Source organism: Gobio gobio (assembly GCF_949357685.1).
Source record: "Gobio gobio genome assembly, chromosome: 11".
Taxonomy (NCBI): Eukaryota; Metazoa; Chordata; class Actinopteri; order Cypriniformes; family Gobionidae; genus Gobio; species Gobio gobio.
The window spans coordinates 21,785,189-21,812,321 of record NC_137104.1 but is presented as its reverse complement, the minus strand read 5'-3'; the positions used below and the strand labels follow the sequence as shown (position 1 = coordinate 21,812,321).

The following is a 27,133-nucleotide window of genomic DNA, read 5'->3' as shown; positions in this document are numbered from 1 at the left end:
TATCGTTTATCGCAATAATTTCTTTGCCAATTTATCGTCCAGCAAAATTTGCTATCGTGACAGGCCTATTTATCCATCAGCCTTTTCAACTAAAAACAGAAAACTTTTCATGCATTTTGGCCATTCATGTACATGACAATGTTTTGGGGGCATGAAAACAGGTTTAAAAGTTTTTTGCAACTAATACTGCTATCATCTACATATCATCTACAAAAACGCAAATTTGTTAAAATGGTTAGGTCATGTGCATTACGTGTTCAGTCTATAGGCACGTGTTTCTTTACAACTACTGGTCTGGGAGCATAATACAGCGTTTTTAGTCATTTTTCATGATTCGTGTGAACTGGGATCGTTTTAACAACGTTGTCATCTGTATGCCAAAAACCTTTTCCATTTTTTGCATTGTTGTGTAAATGTACTATCAAAAAAAGAAAGGGAAGATAAACCATGCAAAGCACATCAAAATATATTACATTTTAAAGAATAAAAATGTTTGGTTCCCATTGACTTCCGTTGTCCATAATTGTTTTTTTTTTAAATGTCGTCTTTTATGTCCTACTGAAAAATACATTCTGGTTTGTAACAACATGAGGGTGGGTAAATTACAGTTTTCATTTTAACATCTTTAAGGGTTAGGGGTTAGTCAAACTCAAATAATTAAACTTTGTATAAAGCATAGTAGCCGCAGTAGGGACGGACAACCCACCTTAGGCACTCTCATCTCTTCAGGCAGAGAGAGGAAGTATGCAGTGAACCTATGGTCCAGGAAAGGCACTCTCAACTCCAGGCTATTGAAGAGAAAAAAAAGCAGTTTGGAGTGACAAATGACATTTTTTGTGTTGCTGTGGGCAGGGAAGAGAAGGAAAGGGACATTTAGCCTTACCCATGTGCAGCAGTGGTTCGGTCTGCTCTCAGCCCATCAAACAGATAAAGCTCTTCCAGCAGACGCACACTTTCCTCAGCACCAGCTTTATGTGTTGGAGCCTAATTTAAAAAGGGGTCAAATGTTCAGTTGAAAGCCCAGTCATAAAATACAGCAACAATGCATGCCATGACAGTAATGTCTTATATACTGAAAAAAAAAGACACCAGTTGAGGAAAAACAAGCATACTTCGAATGGGCACTTGTAGTGTACATCAAATCTAAAGAATATTATACCTATACCTGATAAACATATGAATGAGTTGCAAATTTAAAAAAGGTTCTCTATAATTCTCTATAAAAAAAACAACTTCAAAATTATGTATGATTTGTTTGAATAAGAAAAAAATAAATAAAAAATACTGAGCAACACCTGTTTGTGTGCCCCAGGGGCCGTTTTTGTACAGAATGTGTTTTTGCAGTCAGCAAAAAAATACTTTTCTATTGGCAGTGAGCATTTTGCACGCGGTTTATGCAGCCCGTGCGCCTCACGTTAAGCCCCGTTCACACCGCCAGCGGCACGCAGCGACAAAGCGACACGATCCCATTCATTTCAATGGAGCGCTGGCGACTTCCGGCAACACGAGCGACAGTGACCGTTGGCGACAGAATGTGGGCGTGTCAAGCGACTTGAGACACACGACAAAAGTTCAGAAATTTCAACTTTATGCAAATAAGCGATTTTCGCAAACGACAACCAATAGGAGTGAAGTCAGTGGAGTGCACGTGATCCGTCTGCTGTACAGCTACTGCGGTGTCATGTCAAGAAGGAGGAGAAGTTGATTTTAGCTGTTAGCAATTTCCCTGTTCATTACGATATGTCTCTGTGTACATACAGAGACACATTTAAAAAAAATGATGCATGGAAGGACGAGGGTGATCTGCTAATGACGTTTATAGGCAACCCATAGTGGTAACGCCCACTAGCGACATGAATCTCTGGCGCTGGCGACATCATCGCTGGCGGTGTGAACGGGGCTTGAGCCGGCTGCTGCGCATCGCTGTTTTTTTCTGAGCAGAAAAGTGCCCGATGTTTTCCATCGTCAAATCGAATGAATGGAGAGGCGGGTCTTCCGTTGTGTTGACAATCACATGCCAGTACGTCGTAGGCTATGCTTTTTTTCAGATTCACAAACTTTCACGGATTTCAAGGACCCGTGGGAACCCTGACATTTAAATACAGTTTCATGTAATTGCAATGAACATACAATTATGTGTCCGTAAACATTACATTCAGTTTGCACTTTAGCATACGTTTTACAGGAATAATATACTTAAAGTCCTCGTGAAATCAAAATTGACCATATTTACTTTGTTAGCGCAAATTGCTAGTTTTGTGGTGAACAATCCATCCGTGCAAGTCAATCCGCATCAAAAAATTATTTGGCTTCGTAATCTTTAATCAAAATCTGAAAATGCTCCTCCCCTCTACATTGGTAGGCCTTTTTTGATGACGTCTGTTTGACGGCTTGGGCTTCGACGCCGACATGCCATCATTAAACACGGCCATACAACTGACAGTCTGCTGCCCGCAAGCTAATAAACAGAGATGGCGAGGAGGTGCGTTTTCTGAATGAAACGCCTACGTTTCTATATCCAATCAGGTCACATGTAGGAAAAAACAAACCACGCCCTCTGTTCTGCTCATTTAGTATTCCGTTTCTCTCGGAAATACGTCAAATCACTGAAATAAAGTCGGTTGCAACTTCCGGTTCACTGGGACTTTAAGGTGTACTTTTTCACAGAGGATACTTTGTTATAAAATTTCACACCAAATCAAGGGCACAAATGCGGATACCCAACTAAGAAAGTTGATAGGATACTTTATCTAACGGAATAACATTCATACACTTTTAAAATGTCTCCTACTCGTCATGTCCAAATACTTTTTAGAGAGACTGTCAATTTACACACGTTAATGATACAATAACAAATACCTTATGAAAATAGATGTATCCTTGTGTCAGCTCATCTGAACCTTCACCTGAGAAAATCACAACGCTGTCTGTCTTCTCACGGATGTACTTTGATACCAGGTACATGCCTGCAGACAAACACAACACAGAAAGATCACTAAATGTTCATGCTGCCATCTAGTGGCTGAAAGCAGACGCTTTTAGACAATATTGTTCATACTTATGATTTGTTCTAACACCAAGTTTTAAATGGGTCATGAATTGAGTTTTTTTTTTTATTATATTATGTTTCCTGAGGTGCATTTCTAAATGTTAATATGATTTTAACATAAAAAAAATAAAAATGTCAATTTAGAAATACAAGACCATTTTCTACCCTGATTTTAGCCCTCTAATTTGAACGCTGTTAGAAGTGACGTTTCTTTTGTGAGACTTCAATGTAAATGCCCACTGCTGTGATTTGCTAACATCTTTGAAAAAGAGTATATCATGTGGAACACTCTCGAAAACGTAACAAGTTTTTTACTATTACAGCTGTGGAGATTACCTAATTGTGAAAGTGTTTATGTTTAAATCTACTCCCGTCACATGAATGGTTACCGCGATGAGCATTGTAGCCAATGATAGACATGAATGCAGTTATCTCGTCAATTCAACATGATTTCTGCAGTCTCATGAATGCTTTTATCATAACTAGAGCAAACAATGCAAGATGTAAACAGACAGCATTATTGATTAAAGCTGGAGTTTTGGCCAGAACCGATGAATAAACAGCAATAAACGATTTTGAGACAAAGAACATCTGACTTGGGGGTGTGCGATATTGACAAAAAACTAATTCTATACATCTATGGAGTGAAAACAGTATCAAAGCCTCCCACAAACGCACAAAATGCAATGCAATCAAAAAACATCCAGAGAAATGAATGCTGCCTTTTGGATGATTCAGTTTGAAGGCCCATTAGCGCCCTCTGGAGGAAGACACCATATCACATCTTTGCAGGTAATGGGGACAGGTAGGCTTGTGGGCTTTGGTGAATCAAGGCTGCAGAACGACAGTCTCAAATGATTCGACAAATACAAAACACGTATTTCACAGACCTTCTTAAAGGCAGAACACCAATGCAAAAGCCTGCCGTGTGTGTGGATCTGTGACGTGAATGTGTGGATTGCTGTGTGTGTGGATCTGTGGCGTGCATTTGTGGATCTGTGGTGTGGTGTACATGTGTGAATGAGTGCACATGCGGCACACGGCTCCACACCATGGCAATTTAAATCTTAAAACATCTCACCCGTTGTAACTGCCATCGTTAATGGAGCAGAGAAACTATGCTTTGGACATGCTATGTGCCTACTTGCAGCACTAAGATCGGCGTTCAAACAAGCCTTGTCCAGTGGCCGCATCTACAAACAACAGCGGCAAACCCATGACCCAGTCCCGCAAACACCATCACTGGGTGGCGAGGATGTCCCATTTAATTTTAACAACTATGTGCGCCAACTTGAATGTCAGGAATGGAACAAGTTCGAGATCTACGAGAGACACTTCAGGAAGTCATTGGATACCAAACTACTCCAAGAAAGAACTTACTTTGCCTGCTCCGGTGACCCGGCAAAATGGAGAAAAGTTGCGTCCATCCTTTTCGGAGTATTCTTCCAAAACTGAATATTTCGTACGAGGCGTACTGGTGGGAAGGAGTTTGGATTACCACTCCTGAAATATGCGTCACGCATCCTGAAAAAGTTCCCCTTGAGCGATAAACATGCAGTGGAATTAACATCGGTCTCCATTACTTCCTTTGAGAAACAGCTGATCTTCGTGAGAGACGTCATCCAGCCATCGCTCAGCAGAAGGGGAGCTGAGGAGTGCCGCGGGCAGCCAAGGACGGTAAGCAGAGAAAAACTATCACACCTATGGCAGCACCGCAGGTTCAAACCTATTGAGATTATTCTCAATAATAGCACATTTCCTTCCCCTCCACCTATTATTAATGATACCAGTAATGTGCATAAGTATTATATGGACAAATGCCAATCACTCCCATCTCATACATTGGCCACGCCCCCTTGGTCCACCAACATAGAGACAACTGTTCCAGTCTATTACCCATCCAATGCTCATTTCACTCTTGACAAAGTAGACAAAGTTGTGTCCCACCTGCCAAATAACAAAGCCTTTGGATATGATGGGGTAAAATATGAGACCCTGAAAGCCACAAAATCCTGGTCTACCCATATACTCACATGTATATTTAACACCCATTTGATTAATGGGAAAGTACCAGACTCATGGAAGGGGGCCCTTGTCTATAGAACACCAAAGAAAGACAATATCCCAAGTGATCCATCAACATGGAGAGACATATGCTTGCCCGAATCCTCCCATGGCTTGTGGATGCAGGCATCCTCTCATCCAAACAGAAAGCCTACATAGACAGACAGGGTATGAACGAACATGTGTTTTGCCTGAAAACTGGAATTGCCGATTTTAAACATGAATCATGTAAATTCTATACCGTATTCTTGGACTTCAGAGATGCCTTTGGGACATTATCTCACAAATTGTTGCTTAACGCATTAGAGGAGATCCATCTACCCCAGCCCTTTGTGGACCTCATAACGGATGTGTATAGGGGATCTTTTTTACAAGTTATCTGTGGTAAACAACTCACAGAGCCTATAACTCTTAAGGTGGGGATTAAAACAGGCTGCCCCTGGAGTGCTGTCAACTTCATCCTGGCCATCAACCAGTGGATGAAATGGATCTGCCAGTGCGCACCACCACATACTAGATCCCCCAAACCCTGTCCAGGGGTACGCTGATGATGTCGAGGTGGTCTTCCAGGGACGAGAATATCATTCAAAACATTCTGACCAGAGCAGATGAATTCCTACAGTGGTCGAAGCTGGAGGTGAAACACACCAAATGTGCAGCTTTTTATGAGCGGCGAAGCGGTGGAAACCGCTGGTACAAATCTAAATCTGACAAACCCCCCCTCCTTTACAATAATGGGACAGCCTATCAAGGTCTACTCTCGTCATGAAACATACATACGGTGGCCCAGTAGTGCACAACACAACAAAATTTAAAAAGCATACATAAGTTCACAACACAACGGAATGAAACCACAACACAACGAAATCAAGACACAACACAACGAAATCAAGCCACAACACAAAGAAAAATCCACAACACAACGAAATCAAGCCACAACACAACGAAAAGTCCACAACACAACGAAATAGCCACAACACAACGGAAATGCTCCTGACCACTAGGGGACTCTCGGAGTGCGGTAAAGTTAGTTTTCCTTGCATTGTTCTATATAGATTCGCCAATCTTACAAATATTTAAACACTACGATCAGTTTTAAGTGTGCAGTTGTATATCGACATGAAATATCAATTAAAAATCACTTACGTGCATAATAGCTGCATATTTATACTCGAGAACGCTTTGACCCGCTGCCTCGGCGCTAAGGGAGCGTCTGCCAATTCCACCAAGTTGAAACATAATTTGTATGAATTAAAAAAAAAAAAATTTAATTTTCAAAGTCCAATGTTGTGTTGTGCATTATAAAGTCAATTTTACCAATACAATCAAGCTGTGAAATTTTAACATGTCTGTTTTTAAATGTTAAAAGTAATTTTAATTCATACAAATTATACGTTTCAACCAATTGGTGGAATTGGTAGACATTCCCTTAGCGCGGTGGGATCGGGTCAAAGCATTCTCGAGCATAAATATGCAGCTATAATGCATGTAGGTGATTTTAAATTAATTTTTCATATAGATAAACAATGGTTAGCCTACATACTGTTAAAACTAATTGTGGTATTGATTTCTTTGTAAGATTGCCGACTCTATAGAACAGTGCATGACAACTTTACAGCGCTCCGAGTGCCCCCGAGTGGTTGGGAGCATTTCCGTTGTGTTGTGGCTATTTCGTTGTGTTGTGGACTTTTCGTTGTGTTGTGGCTTGATTTCGTTGTGTTGTGGATTTTTATTTGTGTTGTGGCTTGATTTCGTTGTGTTGTGTCTTGATTTCGTTGTGTTGTGGTTTCATTCCGTTGTGTTGTGGATTTATTTCGTTGTGTTGTGAACTTATGTATGCTTTTTAAATTTCGTTGTGTTGTGCACTACTGGGCCACCGTACATACACCTATCTTGGCCATAAATTTAACATTGCAGGTGAGTGGGGTGAACAGGTGCAGGAGTTATCCTGTGCCTTTAAGGACAGGATCGATCTGATCGACTCCTCCCCCCTACCTGTAGTCATGAAACTGGAGGCCATTAGAGAAGTGGCTCTGGCAAAGATACAACACCTCTTTGCAAACATTCACATTCCACAAAATGTCCTACGGGACATGAATAATAAAACAGTTGAGGCAGTCAGGAAATGGCTGGGACTGAATTCTCATTCCACCAGGGACAAAATCTTCCTCACACTCAAGGAAGGGGGTCTGGGGGTCTGGGGGTCCAAAATGTGGAATGGACTTACTTCACTATAAGACTAGCACACCTCATCAGCATGCTCAACAACGATGATGCTACAGTCAGAGAGCTAGCCAGAGCTTCCCTCTTATTGGACCTCAGGACCTTTCTGTCCCCTTTGGCAACAGGCAACCAAGACAGCTTCCTAGGCTTCAGGAGGAAAAGCAACCATCTATTACTGTGGAGGCCACAGTCTGTCACAATGAGACAACACACACTACAGAGCACAACAGAAGATCCTTACTGAACATCAAACAGATGGACACAAAACAACACTGGACTCGACTAAGAATGCAGGGAAAGTTGGCATGTCTTGACTTTGCTGACCACTCGATCTCTCACTCTATGTACAGAAATGCTGCAATAGGGGAGGATATTCTTTGCTTCACTGTTAAGGCCAGACTACAGGTGCTACCAACCAGATACAATCTAGCATTATGGTACCCTCAAAATCACCATCCACACTGTATAATGCATTCTAACTCTGATCACCTTGAATCAGTTGCTCATATTGTGAATGGATGTAACATGGACAAGGGATTATACACAGCACGCCATGACCGTATTGTTGATCTCATTGCCAGTTCTGTTAAGGACATATTTCCCAAAAATATGCCTTTGTATAAACACTCACGAGTAATACCAGACTGGTTCAACAGCTCTGATGATGTGTTTTGTAACATCCCTAACAGCCTTGATGTTGTGTTGGTGGATATAGATAGAAAGGAGGTGCTAGTCCTTGAAATAGGTTGTGTTTATGATTTGTATATGGACATAGCCTTTTTCAAAAAAATTACTAAATACCAACCCCTCCTTGCTAAGATCAGTGACCTAGGCTATGCATGCAAGTTTGCGGTATTGATATTTGGCAGCCTGGGACATGTCCACAAACTGACTGTTAGTGGACTAAGACTGGCAGGGCTACCAAAAGGACAGTCCTGCTCTATATCAGCTGTGATAGGCAGCCTTGCTGTGTGGTAAAGCGATGTTTGATGTACCCTTAAATGTCAAAGCTGTGTTACCTCTGAGAATATTTGAATACTTTATGTTAGAAATTTGATTGGCGGATTCAAATAAAGAAATTAAAATGTGTGTGTGTGTGTGTGTGTGTGTCTGTGGCGTGCATGTGGATCTGTGGCGTGCATTTGTGGATCTGTGGTGTGGTGTGGCGTACATGTGTGGATTGTCGTGGGTGTGTGGATCTCTCGCGTGCATTTGTGGATTGCTTTGTGTGTGTGTGGAGATATTCATATATTCTGGGATTTTATCGATAATGATAATTGGATGATATATTAGTGATTTTTACTTTTATAAAGCCTTTTTCTCCAACCTAATTATCACTACAACCACCAGAGGTCGCTGTATACCTAAAACCGCCAGCGGGTAAAATTTACCCATACAGATGATTACTGTTTTGAAACGGCTAAAAAACTTAATATATCACTGTATTATGCCACTGTCATCAACTATGTTTTTATTATTATTTTTAGTCATCAAATATGTTTTTGTCCTGTTGTTTTGTGCTATTTTAAGCAGGTTACACTAATCACTTTTTAGTGAATAGGCTATATCAATAGCGGTGTCCGGTATTCCGCTGTTTAACCAGGTTTCAGTGAAGATTAGGACGTTACAGTTAAAAAGTTTGAACTGTAACATCGACAGTGTTACAACCCAGAAACAGATCACCACATACCCTAATCAGAAGCCTTGGATGAACAGGGAAGTTCGACTCCTGCTGAAGTCACGCAATACTGCCTTCAGATCAGGTGATGCACAAGCCTACAGTACATCCAGAGCTAACCTGAAGAGGGGGATCAAAAAGGCCAAGCACTGCTACAAGCTAAAGATAGAGGGTCACTTTTCCAACTCTGACCCTCGACGCATGTGGCAGGGCATCCAGGCCATCAGTGACTACAAACCCACCCACTCCACCCCGCAGCCACTGATGTCAACTTCCTGAACGAGCTAAATTACTTTTATGCTCGTTTTGAAAGAGACAACAGAGAAACTGCCACCAAGCTCAAACCCTCAGCTGACCACCCACCAATCACACTCTCCTCCACAGATGTCTGCAAGGCACTGAGCCGGATCAGCGCGCACAAGGCTGCTGGACCAGACAACATCCCTGGACGTGTGCTCAGGGCATGTGCGGAGCAGCTCGCTGGGGTTTTTACAGACATTTTCAACCTGTCTCTTGCCCAAGCAGCTGTACCGACATGCTTTAAACGCACTTCCATTGTGCCAGTGCCGAAACACTCTAACCCGAGGTGCCCTAATGACTACCGCCCTGTAGCACTCACACCCATCGTCATGAAGTGCTTTGAGCGGCTGGTCCTGGAACACCTAAAAGACTCTCTACCATCCACATTGGACTCACACCAGTTTGCCTACCGCAGCAATAGGAGCACAGAGGATGCCGTTTCCATGGCACTGCACTCTGTGCTCACCCATCTGGACCATAAGAACACGTATGCACGCATGCTGTTTGTTGACTTCAGCTCCGCATTCAACACTGTCATCCCATCCAAGTTAATAGCCAAACTTGGAGACCTGGGCATCAACACTTCAATGTGTAACTGGATTTTGGACTTCCTAACTGACAGACCCCAGAATGTTCGTTCAGGATTCACCTGCTCCACATCCATCACACTCAACACTGGTGTACCACAGGGCTGTGTGCTAAGTCCGTTTCTCTACTCCCTCTTCACCGCCGACTGCAAGCCTGTGTATGGATCTAATTCCATCGTCAAGTTTGCGGACGACACTACGGTGATTGGGCTCATCAGCAACAACGATGAGACTGCCTACAGGGAGGAGATCCAGCACCTGGCCACATGGTGCGCTGATAATAACCTGCTCCTCAACACCACCAAAACGAAGGAGCTCATCGTGGACTTCAGGAAGGAGTCAAGAGGCACACACGACACCATCCACATCAATGGAATGGCTGTTGAGCGTGTCTCCAGTTTCAAGTTCCTGGGGATCCACATCTCGGCGGACATGTCGTGGACGACCAACACCTCCAGCCTGGTCAAGAAGGCTCACCAGCGCCTCTTCTTCCTGAGGACACTGAGGAAGAATCAGCTCTCCTCGGCTATCCTGGTGAACTTCTACCGCTGCGCAATAGAAAGCATCCTGACCAACTGTGTGGCAGTGTGGTATGGGAGCTGCTCTGTTGCGGAGCGCAAGGCACTGCAGCGGGTGGTGAAAACTGCCCAGCGCATCACAGGGACTCCACTGCCTGCCATCGAGCACATCCAGAGGAAACACTGTCTGCATCGAGCTCGCAGCATCCTCAAGGACTCCTCTCACCCAGCCCACAGACTGTTTTCTCTCCTGCCCTCCGGCAGGCGTTTCAGGATCCACCGGACCAGGACCAGCAGACTAAAGAACAGTTTTTCCCCAGAGCTGTCTCTTTACTGAACTCAAACCCCCGTTGATCCACTTCCCTCATAAACTGATAACTCTCCTACCTCACATCTTCCTTCACTTTGTTATTTGCACTACCGACTGTTTATCACAGTAACAACTGTTTACATATGCATCTTGCACTGCCATATTTTAACTGGATTATGCTCATTTGCACTGCCGACTGTATTTATAGTACCAATGTTTACATTTGCATTTTGCACTGTACTTCTAACTGTAATATGCAACCACTTTCCACAGCACTTTACACTTTTTTTTTTTCCCGGATAGCTCTGTCCATAATTTATTGCACTACCCTAATCCACTGCTATTCCTCATATTAGCCTAGCATATTATTGTATACCTCTATCTGTAAAATTCTGTTTATAGTAATAGCCATCTGTATATTGTATTCATAGTACATATTCACCTGTAAATTCTGTTTATAGTAATAGCCATCTGTATATTTATTCACTGTACATAATCACCTGTAAATTCAGTTCTGTTTATAGTAATAACGTCTCTCTATTTATACATATTTATACATATTCAGTACATATCCATGTCCTGCACTTACGCATCCATTGTATATCCTGCACTTGCTGCTATTGCACTTCTGGTTAGACCTAAACTGCATTTCGTTGCCTTGTACTTGTACTTGTGTAATGACAATAAAGTTGAATCTAATCTAATCTAAATATCAGCCTGCAATGACAACGAGAATTTGAGGGAAATAAATACATTTTTGGGTGGTGTTATAATATAATAAAATGTCATTCATCTCATATTAAGATAACCCATGTTATTTAAATTACTAAAATACCCTAAATAGACAATAAAGAGCGATTATAATAATCCACCGCACTGCATGTACAACGACAAATCTAAGCGCACAGTTTCACCTAATTAATTGTTCATTTGTATAGCCTAGTTATATCATTTATAATTTGAATAAGAGAACAACACCAATATTGCTGTAATCATGAAAATTGTTTTATTCATTACATTATAGATCGGAAATATAATTATAATTATAATGTATAATTAATCCAAAATTTGAACATTTATAAATAGGCTAAAACATCTTAATTTGACCGTGCGTTGTGTGACTGTTTACAGTAAGCCTACACGTTGCTCAAACACAGCGCGAAAATAGAGGAATTATATAGGGGTAAATTTGACCCGCTGGCGCTTATAAGTATAAATGCCCTGTTTTTAAATCTGGTTTTATCTAAACAATTTTTAACAACAGGGGATTGTAAATAACACAGTTTTAGTAAAAGTCAGTGACTGGGAGACTTGGATATTTTGTTGAAAATCGTTTATGTACATCTGAAAAACAGCCATGGGTAAATTTGACCCCGTGGCGGTTCTAGTGTCATAGGCATGCATCATCTTTTGTCAAAATCTAACATTTAATCAAATTAAATTCTAATAATAAGACACAATAGGGCTGTTACCAATCAAATTAAATATATCAACATAATTAATCTCAATTCATGACCCCTTTAAGCTTTTGCATGCATCTCAACCGGCATTGTTTGTGCTACAAATAATTTATGCCACAAATCAGGCATCTTGTTAAACAGGTATGCCATTTGTTTCTTGTCCAATTAAAAAAAATATTGGAAACCAGATTTTCAAGCAGTTACAAACAGTCTGTATAACAGATGAAAGGAAAAAGCAAAACAAATGAGAGATCACCTCGTGCTGAATCGTCCTGCTAACTAACTTTCTAAGCAGTATAATAATAATAATATATACAGGGAGTGCAGAATTATTAGGCACGTTGATTTTCTGATCATATTTTTTTTCCAGGCACATTTGACCAATTCCAAACCACAGTAATCCTAATAACTACTATTGATTTAGTATTTAATAATGTATAAGTGATATATAATTGTTCATGAAGGCTGGAAATGAAAAACACCTTATATTCAGGTGTGCAGAATTATTAGGCATGTTTTCTTTTACAGATAAATTGAGCCAAAAAAGAGATTTAACTCAGACTGAAAAGTCAAAAAGTATTAAATGCCCATGAGAAGGATGCAATACTAATGCAATACTAGACATTGCAGTTAAGGCGTGACCATTGGACAGTGAAATGCTCGCTGGGTCAGCAGGGTTAGACAAAAACAGGTGGTGAAGAAAAGACACCTGTTAACTGCAAAAGAATTAAGAATTAAGGTGAAGAATTAAGTGTGAAACCATCAGGAACCCTTTAGTCTCCAGCGCCACCATTTTCCAGAGCTGCAACCTACCTGGAGTCTCCAGAAGTGCAAGGTGTCAGGATCTCAGAGACTTCAGTTAGGTAAAGAATCCTAAAAAATGACCCCCACTAGATAAGAATCATAAGCTGAAGTGTTGTAAAATATATGAAGCCTGCTTTTTTATAGGCTTTATAGGTTTTATAGGTTGAGAATGACTCTTGAAGGACCAGCACCACATCCTCTAGTACCACTGTTTGAAGAATTCATCTTCCAGAATCTGGCAGTACGTTTTGGGAGTTCATTTTAGTCCATCCTGAAGTCCGTTTTGCAGAGATGGACTAAAAATGAACTCCCAAAACGTACTGCCAGATTCTGGAAGATGAATTCTTCAAACAGTGGTACTAGAGGATGTGGTTCTGGTCCTTCAAGAGTCACTCTCAACCTATCTGTCCATAAAGCCTATAAAAAAACCTTCTTCATGTATTTTACAACACTTCAGCTTGTGATTCTTATCTAGTGGGGGTCATTTTTTAGGATTCTTTACCTAACTGAAGTCTCTGAGATCCTGACACCTTGCACTTCTGGAGACTCCAGGTAGGTGCAGCTTTGGAAAATGGTGGCGCTGGAGACTAAAGGGTTCCTGATTGTTTCACACTTAATTCTTCACCTTAATTCTTAATTCTTTTGCAGTTAACAGGTGTCTTTTCTTCACCACCTGTTTTTGTCAGATCCTGCTGACCCAACGAGCATTTCACTGTCCAATGGTCATGCCTTAACTGCAATGTCTAGTATTGCATTAGTATTGCATCCTTCTCATGGGCATTTAATACTTTTTGACTTTTCAGTCTGAGTTAAATCTCTTTTTTGGCTCAATTTATCTGTAAAAGAAAACATGCCTAATAATTCTGCACACCTGAATATAAGGTGATTTTCATTTCCAGCCTTCATGAACAATTATATATCACTTATACATTATTAAATACTAAATCAATAGTAGTTATTAGGATTACTGTGGTTTGGAATTGGTCAAATGTGCCTGGAAAAAAAATATGATCAGAAAATCAACGTGCCTAATAATTCTGCACTCCCTGTATATATAAGTTTCAGACCAGCATTATCTCTAATCCAGAGAATTCACATGGTCACACAGTCAAATGAGAAGATCAGAGGAGTGGTAGCTAGCTAAACCCTAAACCCAACTGCTAGGGGTGCAATGACAGCAGGATAGTTTTATTATCGACGCTTTGTAAATGTTGTGCTTGTTTAAAAATGCAGATATGCAAAAGAGAATCAAATTTCACATTCTGTGCTCCACACAAGAAAATGAGTATCTGAAGGAATTGATTGACTTACTCTTTAAATGCCACATTCATCAACATTTTATGAATGAGATCTCCTGTACTCACCGACAGAGGCACGTACAGTGGTGATGTCATAACTCTCCAAGTGAATGATGACTTCCTCCAGCACACTGATCCCCTCCTCAGGTGTGAAGCTCACCTCATGATGTTCACTGCCAATGTGGTCTGCCACCTGCCACACGACACCAGGTAAAACAAAGCATTTCTACTACCAAACACTCAAAAGTACACTTTTTTTCAATGAAAAAGGCACAATTATTTTTTATTTTTCCATTTATTTATTTGTATTTACAAATGGTCAACCTTTATAAAACTTTGCCAACCTCAGGTCACACTAAATATTATATGAGCCATTTAAAATTTCTATGAGATTTGCAACTAATTTGCAATTACCCGAATTTTGAACATACAGACATTTGCGCATTTAATATTCCCATAAATTGAATTTGCTTGATCATTTTCTTTCTTTCAATAACTTTAGGTTGAAGGCTGAGCGTGATGAATCCAGTTTGTGGAAAATTTGTCAAAAATGGAGAGATTAATCATCATCATCCTGTGCTGAAAATAGGCTAATAAATACCACATCTTCAATGTCACAATTTTAAGGAATGTTACCAGTTTTCTAATGGAGGGAAAATCATGCTGAAACAAGGATGCATATGAAATGTGGTACGGTGAAATGGTTCTGATAAATGAATTAGAAATGTTTATACTTAACTTATATTCAATTGTTGGTTACAGTTGACGTCAAGATAACTTAAAGGAAGGGCATTTTATGAGTTTAAAATCAGCTACTTTCATAGTGAGTTAATAGTTCATCAACCACATCTAATAGCTCTTACACAAAAATACATGGGATTGTGCCTCTAATACTGTAATGTTTCCTGTATTCATTAAAAATGCTTCTGATGTGAACGTAAAGTACATTCGACATGCTACATGTCCAAATTGACTTACCTTGCGAGCAGCAGCAACATCTGGGCTGTCTTCTGCACCAATGGAAAAGGTCTGAATGGGATATTTGAGCTTCTCCTCTTTGGCCAGTTTCACAAGTGTTGCAGCTACCAGACTTGAATCGAGACCACCTAGAAATATAAAAATCATGTACAGTGTGAATGTTAAAAATATATCTTTATATCAGTAACTAATACACTAAATCAAAAAAATAAATGAGTACAGGCACCTGAGAGGAGGCAACCGATTCTTCTGTGTGCCATCAAGCGTTTCTTTACCGCATTTTCAAACAGGATCCTAATGTTGCTCTTGACAGTCTCCAGTGCAAAGCCTGATGAAAAGAAATGAATTTCTCTTTAGTTCAGACTGGTGGAAAAAATAAATGGTGGTGTAAAGCTAATGTAAACTAAAAGGATTGAGATGTTCCAGAGGTATTTTGCCCATTCATCTGTGTATGGTTGCACCAGCTGTTCTTACTTCAAGTTCTTACTTAAAAATGGGTTGTGAAATGCTGTTTCATGCATACTGAGCTTTTTACACTGTTAAAGACTTGGATCCCCATCCTAAACATGGACAAAGTTTCCCCAAAAAATTGGGACGTTTGATGGAGTATTTCTGTGCCAAAAATACTCCTTCCGTTTTCTCATAAGTTTCGGAAAGTTTTTCTCAAGTATGGGTATATGTGACGTCAGATGGGGCGGAATGTCCTTGTACGGGCTCTTCTCTTTTTTCGGAAAGACTCTGTACAGTGTATATTTCTTTTATAAATATAATAAAACTAAAGACTTTTTGGAGATATGAAAGATGCAATACTACTCTATAGGTACTCAAGATTGACTGAAAATGAGTGTTTCACCCCCCCTTTAAATCATTCTGGTTTTTTTCCAACTGTTACTCCTGGGGAGTATTCCAGAAAGCAAGGTTAACTTAATGTCACATATACCTTGAACTATCGGTTGATTAACACAAACCTTGCTTACTAAAGGTATGCTGGTTCCAAAAACGTGTCCGTGAGTGATTAAGTTCAGACAACTCAGAGTATGTTCACCATGGAAACAGACGCCAAGAAAAAGTGCGCCATTCTACTTCCCTCTTTTGTTTAATGCCGATTTACATAACCTTTTTAGTGCACATCGCCACCTATTTGGTGGTTGTGCAATCATTTTTTTCCGATCTTTTCATTTAATAAGTAATCTTTATTCACCGAGAATAAGAATTATATTGTTTGTTTGATGCTAAATAATTGAATGCAAATGTGAAATGATAATAAAATAAATTATATACTTGAATTGAATTAACATTTAAACGTTACCTTGTTATAATAGTGCCTAGGGCTGTAACGATTTGACCAAAAATAAAAACCTCGATTAATTGAACATTTTACCTCGATTACAAGTAATGAGCGATTATTTTGCCCTTTTTTTGTTTGTTTTTTTGCTTTCCATTTTTTGCCCTCATTAGGTTGAGTAAGTTCCTGATAAGGTTTTTACTGTAAATATTTTCTACTATTAAAAGGTGGAATTTTTTTTAATGAAAAAGTGCATTTCTTTGTGATTTTAAAATACTTGAAGGAAACAGTTCACTTTCAGCAGTTATTGTCTATGGGGCAGATTTCTGCTTGTTGTACATCAGATACAGAAAAATTAACACAGTGGGCCTATATTACATTTATTTGAATGCATTAATGAGAGAGTGATTGTGTGTGAATTACTCATACAATCTCTATTCATTATGAAGCTGTGGTTTGTACTTACTTCAAAAGGTATTAAAATATATGCCTATAACGGTTGAGTTTCTAAGCTACTTTAGTGACTTTACACTGCGTTTCTGCACTGCTCTCTGCGTGCGATCTTCACGTGATGTGCAAGCTTCTGTCTGAGTGTTCGTTTGTCACAATATGAATATATTAGGCATTAGTTCAACATAACACACATCTGATGTTCTAAAATCACTTTAATGTTCAAACTGGCAGGCCTTAAAACATTCAAATGACAAAGCTTTGTGAGGATGCAGGTGAAAGAGGTCTCCCTTCAGGGCGTACGCGTGTTGTCAGAGACACGACACGACTTGGCTCTCTGTGTCACAGAAAAAAGCTGAGCACTGAACGGATACGTTTTCCGTATTGTTGTTTTTGAATAGTGCACAATCGCTTTAAATGTTCAAACTGGCAAGCCTAAACGCATTTACTTGACAAACTTTATGAGGACGAAAGTGAAAGCGATCTGGCTTCAGGGCTTGCGCGCACCGTGTGTGTGTGTGTGTGGCAGCGCGTAGGCTATAAGAACTTAGTTTATACAGTAAGTTAATTGCCTTATAGCCTGTGTAAAACATGCAGTTACTATAGTGATTCTGGGCATCTATAAACAAAGATAACTGCTCCTGCATCTCTCTGTGTGCCTGCAAACTGCACTTGATGTGACTGATGGGGAGGAGTCACGTGACTAAAACCAAAATAACCGACAAGGGAAAAATACGTCGGTTAGAGGTTCTGAATTTCGGTTTCGATTAATCGAAAAATAAGAGCAGGTTTTTCCTCTGGAGCAGGTTATGTTCAGAGAGTGAGTTGCTATGTTTACTTACATACCCTCAAAGTTATCTCCGTTTTTGGAAACAACTTTTTTAACTTATGCACAACTGGTGCAGCCGGTCCCTGCTCCATAGAAGAAAAAAAAAATGTACCATGTCAATAGGAATTGTTTTCTTTAAGATTGTTTTCAATGAACCAGTTGATCTGGTTCACACAACGTGACTCGTTTCAGTCAAGCAGTTAATACCCTTTTACAGGGAAAATAAAACCAGATTTACATTAAAAAAAATAAAAAAATAAAAGAACATCTTAATAATAGGTTACCCAAAAATTTAAATTCTATCATAATTTACTCACCCTCATGTTGATCCAAACCCACAAGACTTTCGTTTATCATTAGAATACAAATGAAGATATTTTTTATGAAATTTAGTCCAAATCCAATTTGACTAAACAGCTCAAATTCATATGGATTATTTTCACAATCTCTTTTTGAAGTATCAAAGTAGTAGTTGTGTACACCGTCAATGGAAAGACAGAATTCTCTCAGATTTAATTAAAAAATATCTTCACTTGTGTTTCGAAGATGAACGAAAGATTTATGGGTTTGGAATGACATGAGGGTGGGTCAACAATGACAATTTTCATTTTTGGGTAAACTAACTCTTTAAAAACACTTGGGATATAATGACCAAGTAGTATGAACTACTTTTATGCTGAATATGACATCTACCTGTGCCAAGACCCTCAAGTTTGTTATAGGTGGCATGTTTGGGTTCGTCTGTGCAGCAGTGGAAGCGATCCATCTGAACAGACTCCACTTTTCCATTGAGCTTCAAGTTAAACTTCTCAAAGTGCCCTGGTGGGAAGGGGATGATCTTTGCAGGAGTGGGCATGGAGTGTGTGACATCTGTCAAACCTGTTTGGATTTAATCAAAGATGATAAGACAATACTGTTACAATAACATTCTGTAATACAAGTCGCTCAAAGTGAGCAAAAACAAGTTTGTTTTTCACGATTCATTGTACCTTTGGCCTCAGAACAGACAGCTAGAAAGCCATCGTCAGTGAGCATCCTGAACAGTGGTCTCACTCCATAGGTGTCCCTTCCCAAGAAAACCTTTCTGTTAGCGGTGTCCAACAAGATGAAGGCGAATACACCATCTAGCAAGGAGGCCATCCGTTCGATTCCAAAGCGATCGTACAGGTGCAGAAGGATCTCTCCGTCAACTTTAGTCTGATGCTCAAACTCAAATTGATTCTTCAGCTATAAGGGATAAGATTGGACAACAGATGTTAAAGTCAGCATGAAGTCAAAGTTGACCCTATTTAGTTTATTAGCTCACATTTCTAGTCTTGTGGTAATCAAGTCACCGGTGCAAGTTAATCCACAAAAAAAAAAAAAAAAAAAACCCTTCAATCTTTAATCAAATTGTACTTCCCCTTCTTAATAGCCTTCCTTCTACAATAACGTCAGTTTGATGGCTTGGGTAAAACATCCCCTCCAACTGTCATTCTGTTGTGAGTTTTAACTACTTTTCTAGATCCAACCAATTCCCAGAGGGAATTTGAAACTCCAACTCCAAGAAAATACAACATAATGCTGAAGTTAGTCGCAACTTCCAGTTCACTTGGACTTCAAAGTCAGCAAAAAATTATTTTCTTCCCTATTGTGTCGTATAGCCAAGTGAATTTCTTCTCCAACAAGAAAAAAAATAAATAAATGCGGGACTTAATTTTGTCCATCTGGAATTGATTATATCATTGGATTTTCATGTGAGTGACAGGTTGTCCCGCCCTCACGCTGGTAAACGCATAATCAGAGAAGAGAAAAGATGTCGTTGCGACAGTGGGAAGGTTTATTTTGATTAAAGGGTTAGTTCACCCAAAAACGTAAAAAAAAAAATTAATCTGTCATAATTGCTGCGTTCCAGGCAGGTTTTTGAGCCCGTAAGTTACAACTTCAAACCACAACTCACGACTTTGTAGCGTCCCAGGCAATGTCACGCCAAACTGCCATAGTGCAAGGAATTGTGTGGTAGCTAGATGAAAACAAAGCATGGCGGACCGTATGGGGCTGATGCTCATTTTTCAATCATTTCTATCGCCAAAGGTGCTTAGTTGCTTATTTGAGGGAAACGGAGGAGAAAAAGGGCGCATTCAGCAAGAGAAGCCGTTATACGTTTTATTTAACGTTATTTGTATATTTGTTTCATAAACACCACTTCCGTATGGGGCTGTCATTGTTGTTTCACGGGCTGTGTGACGTCAGAGCTCGTAACTGGGAGTACATCGATCTAGTACGAGTTCACGGGTGGGAAGTCACGGGTTTGACTGCCGTTCCAGTGCACTTTCACAGGTAGAAGGTTGGAAAAACATGGGTTGCCTGGAACGTGGCATAATTCCTCACCCTCATGTCGTTCCAAACTCGTAAGACCTTCGTTCATCTTCGGAAGACAAATTAAGATATTTTTGATGAAATCCGAGAGCTTTCTGACCCCACATAGACAGCAACACAACAACCACTTTCAAGGCCAAGAAAGTTAGTAAGTGGCATTATTAAAATGGTCCATGTGACTCCAGTGGTTCAACCTTAATGTTATGAAGCGGCGAAAAAATACTTTGTGCATGTGAATGAAATACTGTCTTTATTCAAAAACGTCTTCTCTTCCCCGCCACTCTCTTACGCTATTCACACAGTGCAGCACTTCCGGGTTCTACGGCAGAACGTTGGCTCACTATTGGCTGAGCACCACATGCATGCGTCATGGTGCTTACGTGAATCGTGTAGGAGAGGGACACAGGCGAGAATAGATTGTTGAATGTTGGAGTCATTATGTTTGTTTTTTGCAGACAAAAAGTATTCTTGTCGCTTCATAAAATTAAGGTTGAACCACTGAAGTCACATTGACTATTTTAACAATGTTTTTTACTACCTTTCTGGGCCTTGAAAGTGGTAATAATGTTGCGGTCTATGGGGGGGTGGGGGGGGTTGGGTCAGAAAGCTCTCAGATTTCATCAAAAATATCTTAATCTGTGTTCCGAAGATGAACAAAAGTCTTATGGGTAAGGAACGACATGAGGGTGAGTAATTAATGAAAATTTTAATTTTGAGGGAACTAACCCTAAAAACTGTCCATTTTGATTTCATTTTAAGTCAAGTTAAACCATGTAAGATAAGAGAGATCAGTCATGTAAGGAGTAAAAAAAAAAGTCTAAAAGCTAAGCTACCTAGTACCTACCGTGACATGGTTGTAGATCTCGCCATTGTAACACAACCAGAGGTAGGGGAACTTCTTGACTCGCAAAGGCTGCATGCCATACAGCTGGTCCACTATAGCGAGGCGGTGAAACCCAAAGCAGCAGTTGGTGAAGCCGTTGACATTCTCAAAGCGGAAAGCGTCTGGTCCACGATGAGCAATCTTCATGGCATTAGTGCACTGGTTTGCAAGGCACTCATCACTACCAAACACGGCCCATATACCACACATTCTGATGCTGCGGATTAATAAGAACATAAAATGTATTAACAAAACTAGTAGGAACCCAAGTCATTTCCAAATTTCTCAACACATTAACTCAAGACCACGGAGTACCATGTCTTTTTGACATGCAACATGCTAATACTAACAATATTCTTTGATTTTCTTATTTCAGTTGAACAAAGCTGATTCCCTGGACAAGAGCCTCTAAACATGTCATTGTGGTTCCCGTCTGGAAGTGGTGAAAGTCAGGTTTCCGAAGTAAGTCCCATTCATTTTCTGCACAGTGGAACTGATTTTTTAACGATAACTTTGTTAAAAATCAGTTCAAGGTTGTTTACTGATTTTCTGGTAACACTTTCCAATAAGGTTTCATTAGTTAATGTATTAACTAACATGAGCGATACATTTGTTTGATTAATAAATGCTTTATAAGTGTAGTTCATGTTAACTAATGTAGTTAACTAATGAACCTTATTGTAAAGTGTTACCGATTTTCTTCTGTTGAAGCCATCAGCCTGCATTATTATACATACATCCATACATATAGAGGATGGGACTTGATTTTGTCCATCAGGGATTGATTGGATCATTATATGAGCATGGATAAATCACTTAAAATAAAAATTGATGGCAATACAATATAACACGTTGTTAGATTTACAATGTTAAAAGGATAGTTCACCCAAAAACGAAAATTCTGTCATTTACTGGCCCAATGCATTCCAAACATGTATGAATTTGTTTCTTCTGCATAACACAAAAGATGATATTTTGAAGAAGGACAGTTGATGGGCCCCATCGACTTCCATAGTATTTTTTTTCTCCATACTATAGAAGTCAATGGGGTCCATCAACTGTTTAGTTACCCATATTCATTAAAATATATTATTTTGTGTTCACCTAAGCAACAAATTCATAAAGGTTTGGAACAACTTGAGGGCGAGTAATGATGACAGAATTTTCAGTTTTGGGTGAACTGTCCCTTTAATAACCGACAGTGTTGTAAAATGGATTCATTGACATTCATGATTTACAGTAAAGGGATGTACCCGGAGATAAACAATTAAACCAGTAATACAAGCCTGTTTAGTGTGATGATCATAATCTTTCTTTGTGAGTACAAAGTACAAACATTTGTAAATAATATTACAAAACTACAGTTCTGAGCTGTCAATCATTTAATTAATTTGACTATTTTATGGTACTTTGAAGAGGCAACACTGCAGATACATATAAATGAATACATAAAAACATTTGCCACTGATAATTGACATTTACGCTTCCTCATTCATGAAAATAACAGCCGCCAATGTTAGCCACTAATGCTTAACAGTAGCGCAAGCAGTGAATTAGTTTCATCAGCATGCATGTTTGTTTACTGTTATTACAGATGCATGTATCTTGTAAATAACAGGTGCATTTATCCTGTAAATAATACAGGCCATCTGACTGGTAAAGCCTGTCCCCACATAAAAAGTAATACGGTTTGTACTGGAAAACAGCACAGTCCATTAAGAATTTCTCTAAAATTTCCAAACCCATTTTTATATATAATATACACACACACACACACACGGAGAATACATCCATTAACCTGTTAATATAAACTACATTAAAGTTTGAACATGCAATACCGACACAGATTTAACTGCTGTGACATAAACAGTCTTTATTAATCTTAAAATTAAATAAAACCACTTGGTCTTTTCAATGAATGGTATGCATTCTTTATAACAACTTGCATATAACAACATACATCATAGTTTATTCTTTCAAGCAGACATATTTATATAAATGAAATTTAATCAATACTTATTAAAGCAGCACTAGGTAACTTTTCAACCTTCATAATATATTTTCAAAACTCTTGTGATGATACATCGACTTACAATAGGTTGAATGACACGTCTGCCATAGCCTGACGGGGTCTGTATCGTTTTTAATCGTACTTTTAAACTTCGGGTTTCGGGTAGTAACCCGAGAACAAAAAGAACTACAAAATTAGACTGCTTTACGGCATATACGTCACTTCCACCACCATCCCCACTTCCTTAAATTCGGACGTGCGTGAAAAAAAATCGCTCGCAAATCATTTGTTTGCCGAATGTTATATACAATTAACCACGCAGCAACTCCTTGGCATTTTGACTTACAGACACGCCGCTACCAGACACGCCGCTACCAACCTACAACACGAGAGGTTTCTTCTTTCTGCCTCTCGGGTGCGTGCGCAAGCAGTGATGACGTCGCCGAGAAATCCATGTATACGTAATACATACAAAATCATATTTTAGGATACCTAACATGTCTGTGATATTGGTTTATTTGTCTTTCCTCAAGCTTTAATGCAAATCGATTTTTCGAATTTGCAGATTCATCTATGGTAGCTTGATAATATAATATTGACGATATATGGTTATTACCTACCACTCAAACATTGAATTGAAGTATCATATAGATTCCGTAAAACGGGAACCAATAGACTAGGCTACTATAATGACGCTGGCTTGTAAACGTGAGCATCGCGATCATTTGGCGTTTGAAAAAAATAAAACCCATGAAATTGTATTCATATGACATGCTGAAACATATGCCACTGTACCTGGGATGAAGACATTTCACACGCGACGCAAGCAGAACACCTGCATGTGAACTCCTGCAGAGTTCAGGGCTATCATAGTTGCCATGTCAACAAATGCACGTGCGATGCATCCCCTGATGTAGAGTGACCGTTTACGACAGTAGTAGAGGACAATACTGTTTCACAACTGTAGGGGGAGCCCGAGAGCAAAAGTTACCTAGTGCGGCTTTAAAGCTATTAGAGAGCAGTGAATGCTTTTCACTTTGTTGTTTGATTAAAGGCACACTATGTAGTTTTCGTTGCTAGAGGTCGCCTATTCAAAACAAAGGCGTAGCTTGATGATGCAGCGATTGCGGAACATGCTGATTGGTTGAACTCACGCAGCGTTTTATGTGAGGTTCTTTCGTTCTGCGTTCAGTAAATATCAGTCTTGCTCTTTCTGTCTGATGGCGCGCGTTCGTCTTTTTCTTTCAGAATACGTTTTAGTATCAGTGCTCGTCTCTTTTTCGCCGTTTTGTTAATGACCTCTTTATTAAAATAATACATAACAACCAAAAGCAGCACTGATTGCATCTCCTCCATACTTGTTATTGTTGCAGACAGTCTCGCACAAAAATTATTACTGTCCGTCTCTGACTGGGAGGAGCAGCCGCGCGCACTCCTAATTTGCCTAATCTTCCCGGTACTTTAGACCGCAGTGGAAACACAGACAGTAGCAGATATGGGGGGGGGGGGGGGGGGGGTTGTTAAGAAATGTTCCGGGTAATTTCGGTGGAAACGCGTCTATAGACAGTAAAAGATTGCCAATGAGCTTCTCCGCGGGTCTACACGGTAATTTGCTCAACAATGCGACACAGTCGCGTGGTTGTGACGCAGTCGTTAGCCTTTATTTTACAAAAACAGCAACAGGCCGATAGTATAAGATACAAGATATAAGATACTACATCCTTTGGCGGGGACTTTAGACATCATCGTGACAAACAGGCAATCTCTCACTAGCCCGCGTTTTAGCCTAAGAATGAAGAACTTATGTGGCGTGAATAAATCGCGCTATTCGCGCAAAGTTGGATGCTTGAACATTTGGAGTTTACTCTCTTCACATGTTTGTCTCGTTGAGAAATGGCTGACATGGGCTGTGTTTACACGTTTTTTTGTGTTAAAATCTACTGTTAATGTGTGACAACTTAGTTTTAAGACTTTTTCAGTCGATAATGTAGTTGTTTAAAGCTCAAATCTGTGGTTTATTTATAAGAAGAGTGCCTATTTAAACATTTTATCTGGTGTTATCGGAGTTGTGAGCTCCAGTGAGTCAGCGGCGGTCAGCGCTTGTTTAGCCGGCGAGAGTTGACTTTCCTCGGCTAGTCCTTCTGCCGTTGGCTCTGATGTCTCTGTGGCGTCTCCAGTATATATATATATATATTAAACTCTTACGACAATCATGTCTTCTAATACCAGCGGACACATTAAACAACTTTACTTCCATTGTGTGAGCTGTCTCTTTAACACTGCGTGGTTTATATACGTTTTGCCGCTGATTGGGCTGTCATTTTTGACACACCCACCAAACGAGATCAAACGCATCTCAAACCCGTTGCACACCGTTTCCAGGAAACATGACGTTCAACCGGAAACCGTAGCAAAACGTTGCAAACCGGTTTGAGCTTTGAACGTGCCCCTGGTTAAAATTGCTCATTTCTCTGGATTTAAAATTTTTTGGAAACATTTGGGATAAAATAAGTACACAAGTTAACAAAATATATAACATTGTTCTAGTGGTGTTTGGATATTTTAATCCAAAAATCTTAGACATTGTGCCCTAAACTTGCAACTTCCGGTTCATTAGGTTGCTTTCACCGAGTACGCCGAACCCAGAGCCACAGAGAGAGAGAGCCATCCCAGAGCCATCTCTCTCTATGGCTCTGGCCGAACCCATGCGCTGACGCACAATTCGACATCACATCTGTTTACGTTCTCTTAAGACATAACTGACCGTGTTTAGGTGAATACTTTACAAAACGGACACTTTGACAATGTTGTATGTATCTGTCCATTCAAACGCAATACACGCGCGCTGAGTTGTGCCTGTGTGTGCACAGAAACCGTGCCGAATATCTCCCGCGTCGACACGCTTATTCAGCTCTATTCATATGCCTGCTCTTCTCTCTCTCAGAGGTTTACATTTATGAACGTTTTATGAGACATGCATCAAGCGCATGGCAATGTATGTCCCATCTGGTAGATCAGCACGTTACAGTCAAATGTGCGCATCTACCACACACACACGACATCCGTTCTGACTAGATCTCTTCACAAATCTTCCCTAGTATTTATTCGTTGACTAAAATGTCAATAGATTATCGATCAAGTTTGCCGGGTTAAGGCATGTTCTATCTAAGACATTAAAATGCAAACCAATATCACATATAAATAGTACTACCTGTAAAAGGTGCTTGATTTGGTCTGAATAGATTGAAATGAGAGAGCTACCCGTCCTTCTTCAACGAAGTTTAGCTGATGAAACACACGTGTAGTATTTCTGAGTGACGAAGTTAAGACGTCACTTTGTAGGACAACCCGGAAGTTAGCGGCGCATGGGTTCCCTCGGTCGAAAAGCCATGCATTTTCCCCATTGACTTTTTGAAAATCGCAAAAAATAAGATCTGTGTTCAACAAAGAGTCCTTACACGTTTTGTCTATCAAGATAATATTTACAAGTTAATCCAAAATGTATACATTTTGAAGCCTAAATAAAGCCGTCAGATATAAAATGCTAACGGTAGGCTATAAACGGGGTGCGTTCCATTCGACCGTAAGTGGACTGCGAAGTGGACTTCAGAGGGTATTCCGCCATCTTAAGTGAGATTCCAATCCAAAGGGAGCGAACATGTTGAGAAGCACCTGAGGGCTGTCATGTTTTATATTTTACTTTATTTACCTCAGGAATGTTTACTGTGCAGCTGCACTTGGGAAAGAAAGCGTACGAGATGAGGCGCTACAAAGACCATTAAGAATAGCCTACATAGTTAACCAAATCAAAGTATTTTCATATTGAATGACAGGTGCAGCTTCACATCTCTTCATAGTCAATACAGGTTATAAGTAAACTAATACAACTAATGGACAATGTTTTGATTATATGTTTTAGATAGCCTATACTGTGTGTTTTTGTAAATGTATATGCTTATTATATGGTTTTCAATTTGAAAGTAAAGTAAATTACAATATTAATTTATGTTAGGCTATATAATCTGAACCCGTCGTTGCCTTTCTTTGA

The 27,133-nt window shown here is 39.7% G+C and overlaps 1 protein-coding gene across 1 annotated transcript in view; it reads right to left on the bottom strand.

Annotated features, from left to right (window-relative positions):
* LOC307133992 (asparagine synthetase [glutamine-hydrolyzing]-like) overlaps positions 1-26,717 on the bottom strand; it is a 31,891-nt gene extending 5,174 nt beyond the window's left edge. Inside the window, exons 1-10 of the mRNA XM_079829412.1 lie at positions 26,297-26,717; positions 21,036-21,291; positions 18,823-19,060; positions 18,527-18,712; positions 15,496-15,597; positions 15,270-15,397; positions 14,358-14,484; positions 2,860-2,966; positions 884-984; positions 707-788 (exon numbers count right to left, since the gene is read on the bottom strand). Coding sequence (XP_079685538.1) covers positions 707-788; positions 884-984; positions 2,860-2,966; positions 14,358-14,484; positions 15,270-15,397; positions 15,496-15,597; positions 18,527-18,712; positions 18,823-19,060; positions 21,036-21,284 — 1,320 coding nt within the window. The 5' untranslated portion in view covers positions 21,285-21,291; positions 26,297-26,717. The remainder of the gene's footprint in view (positions 1-706; positions 789-883; positions 985-2,859; positions 2,967-14,357; positions 14,485-15,269; positions 15,398-15,495; positions 15,598-18,526; positions 18,713-18,822; positions 19,061-21,035; positions 21,292-26,296) is intronic.
* Positions 26,718-27,133: the final 416 nt, after the last annotated feature.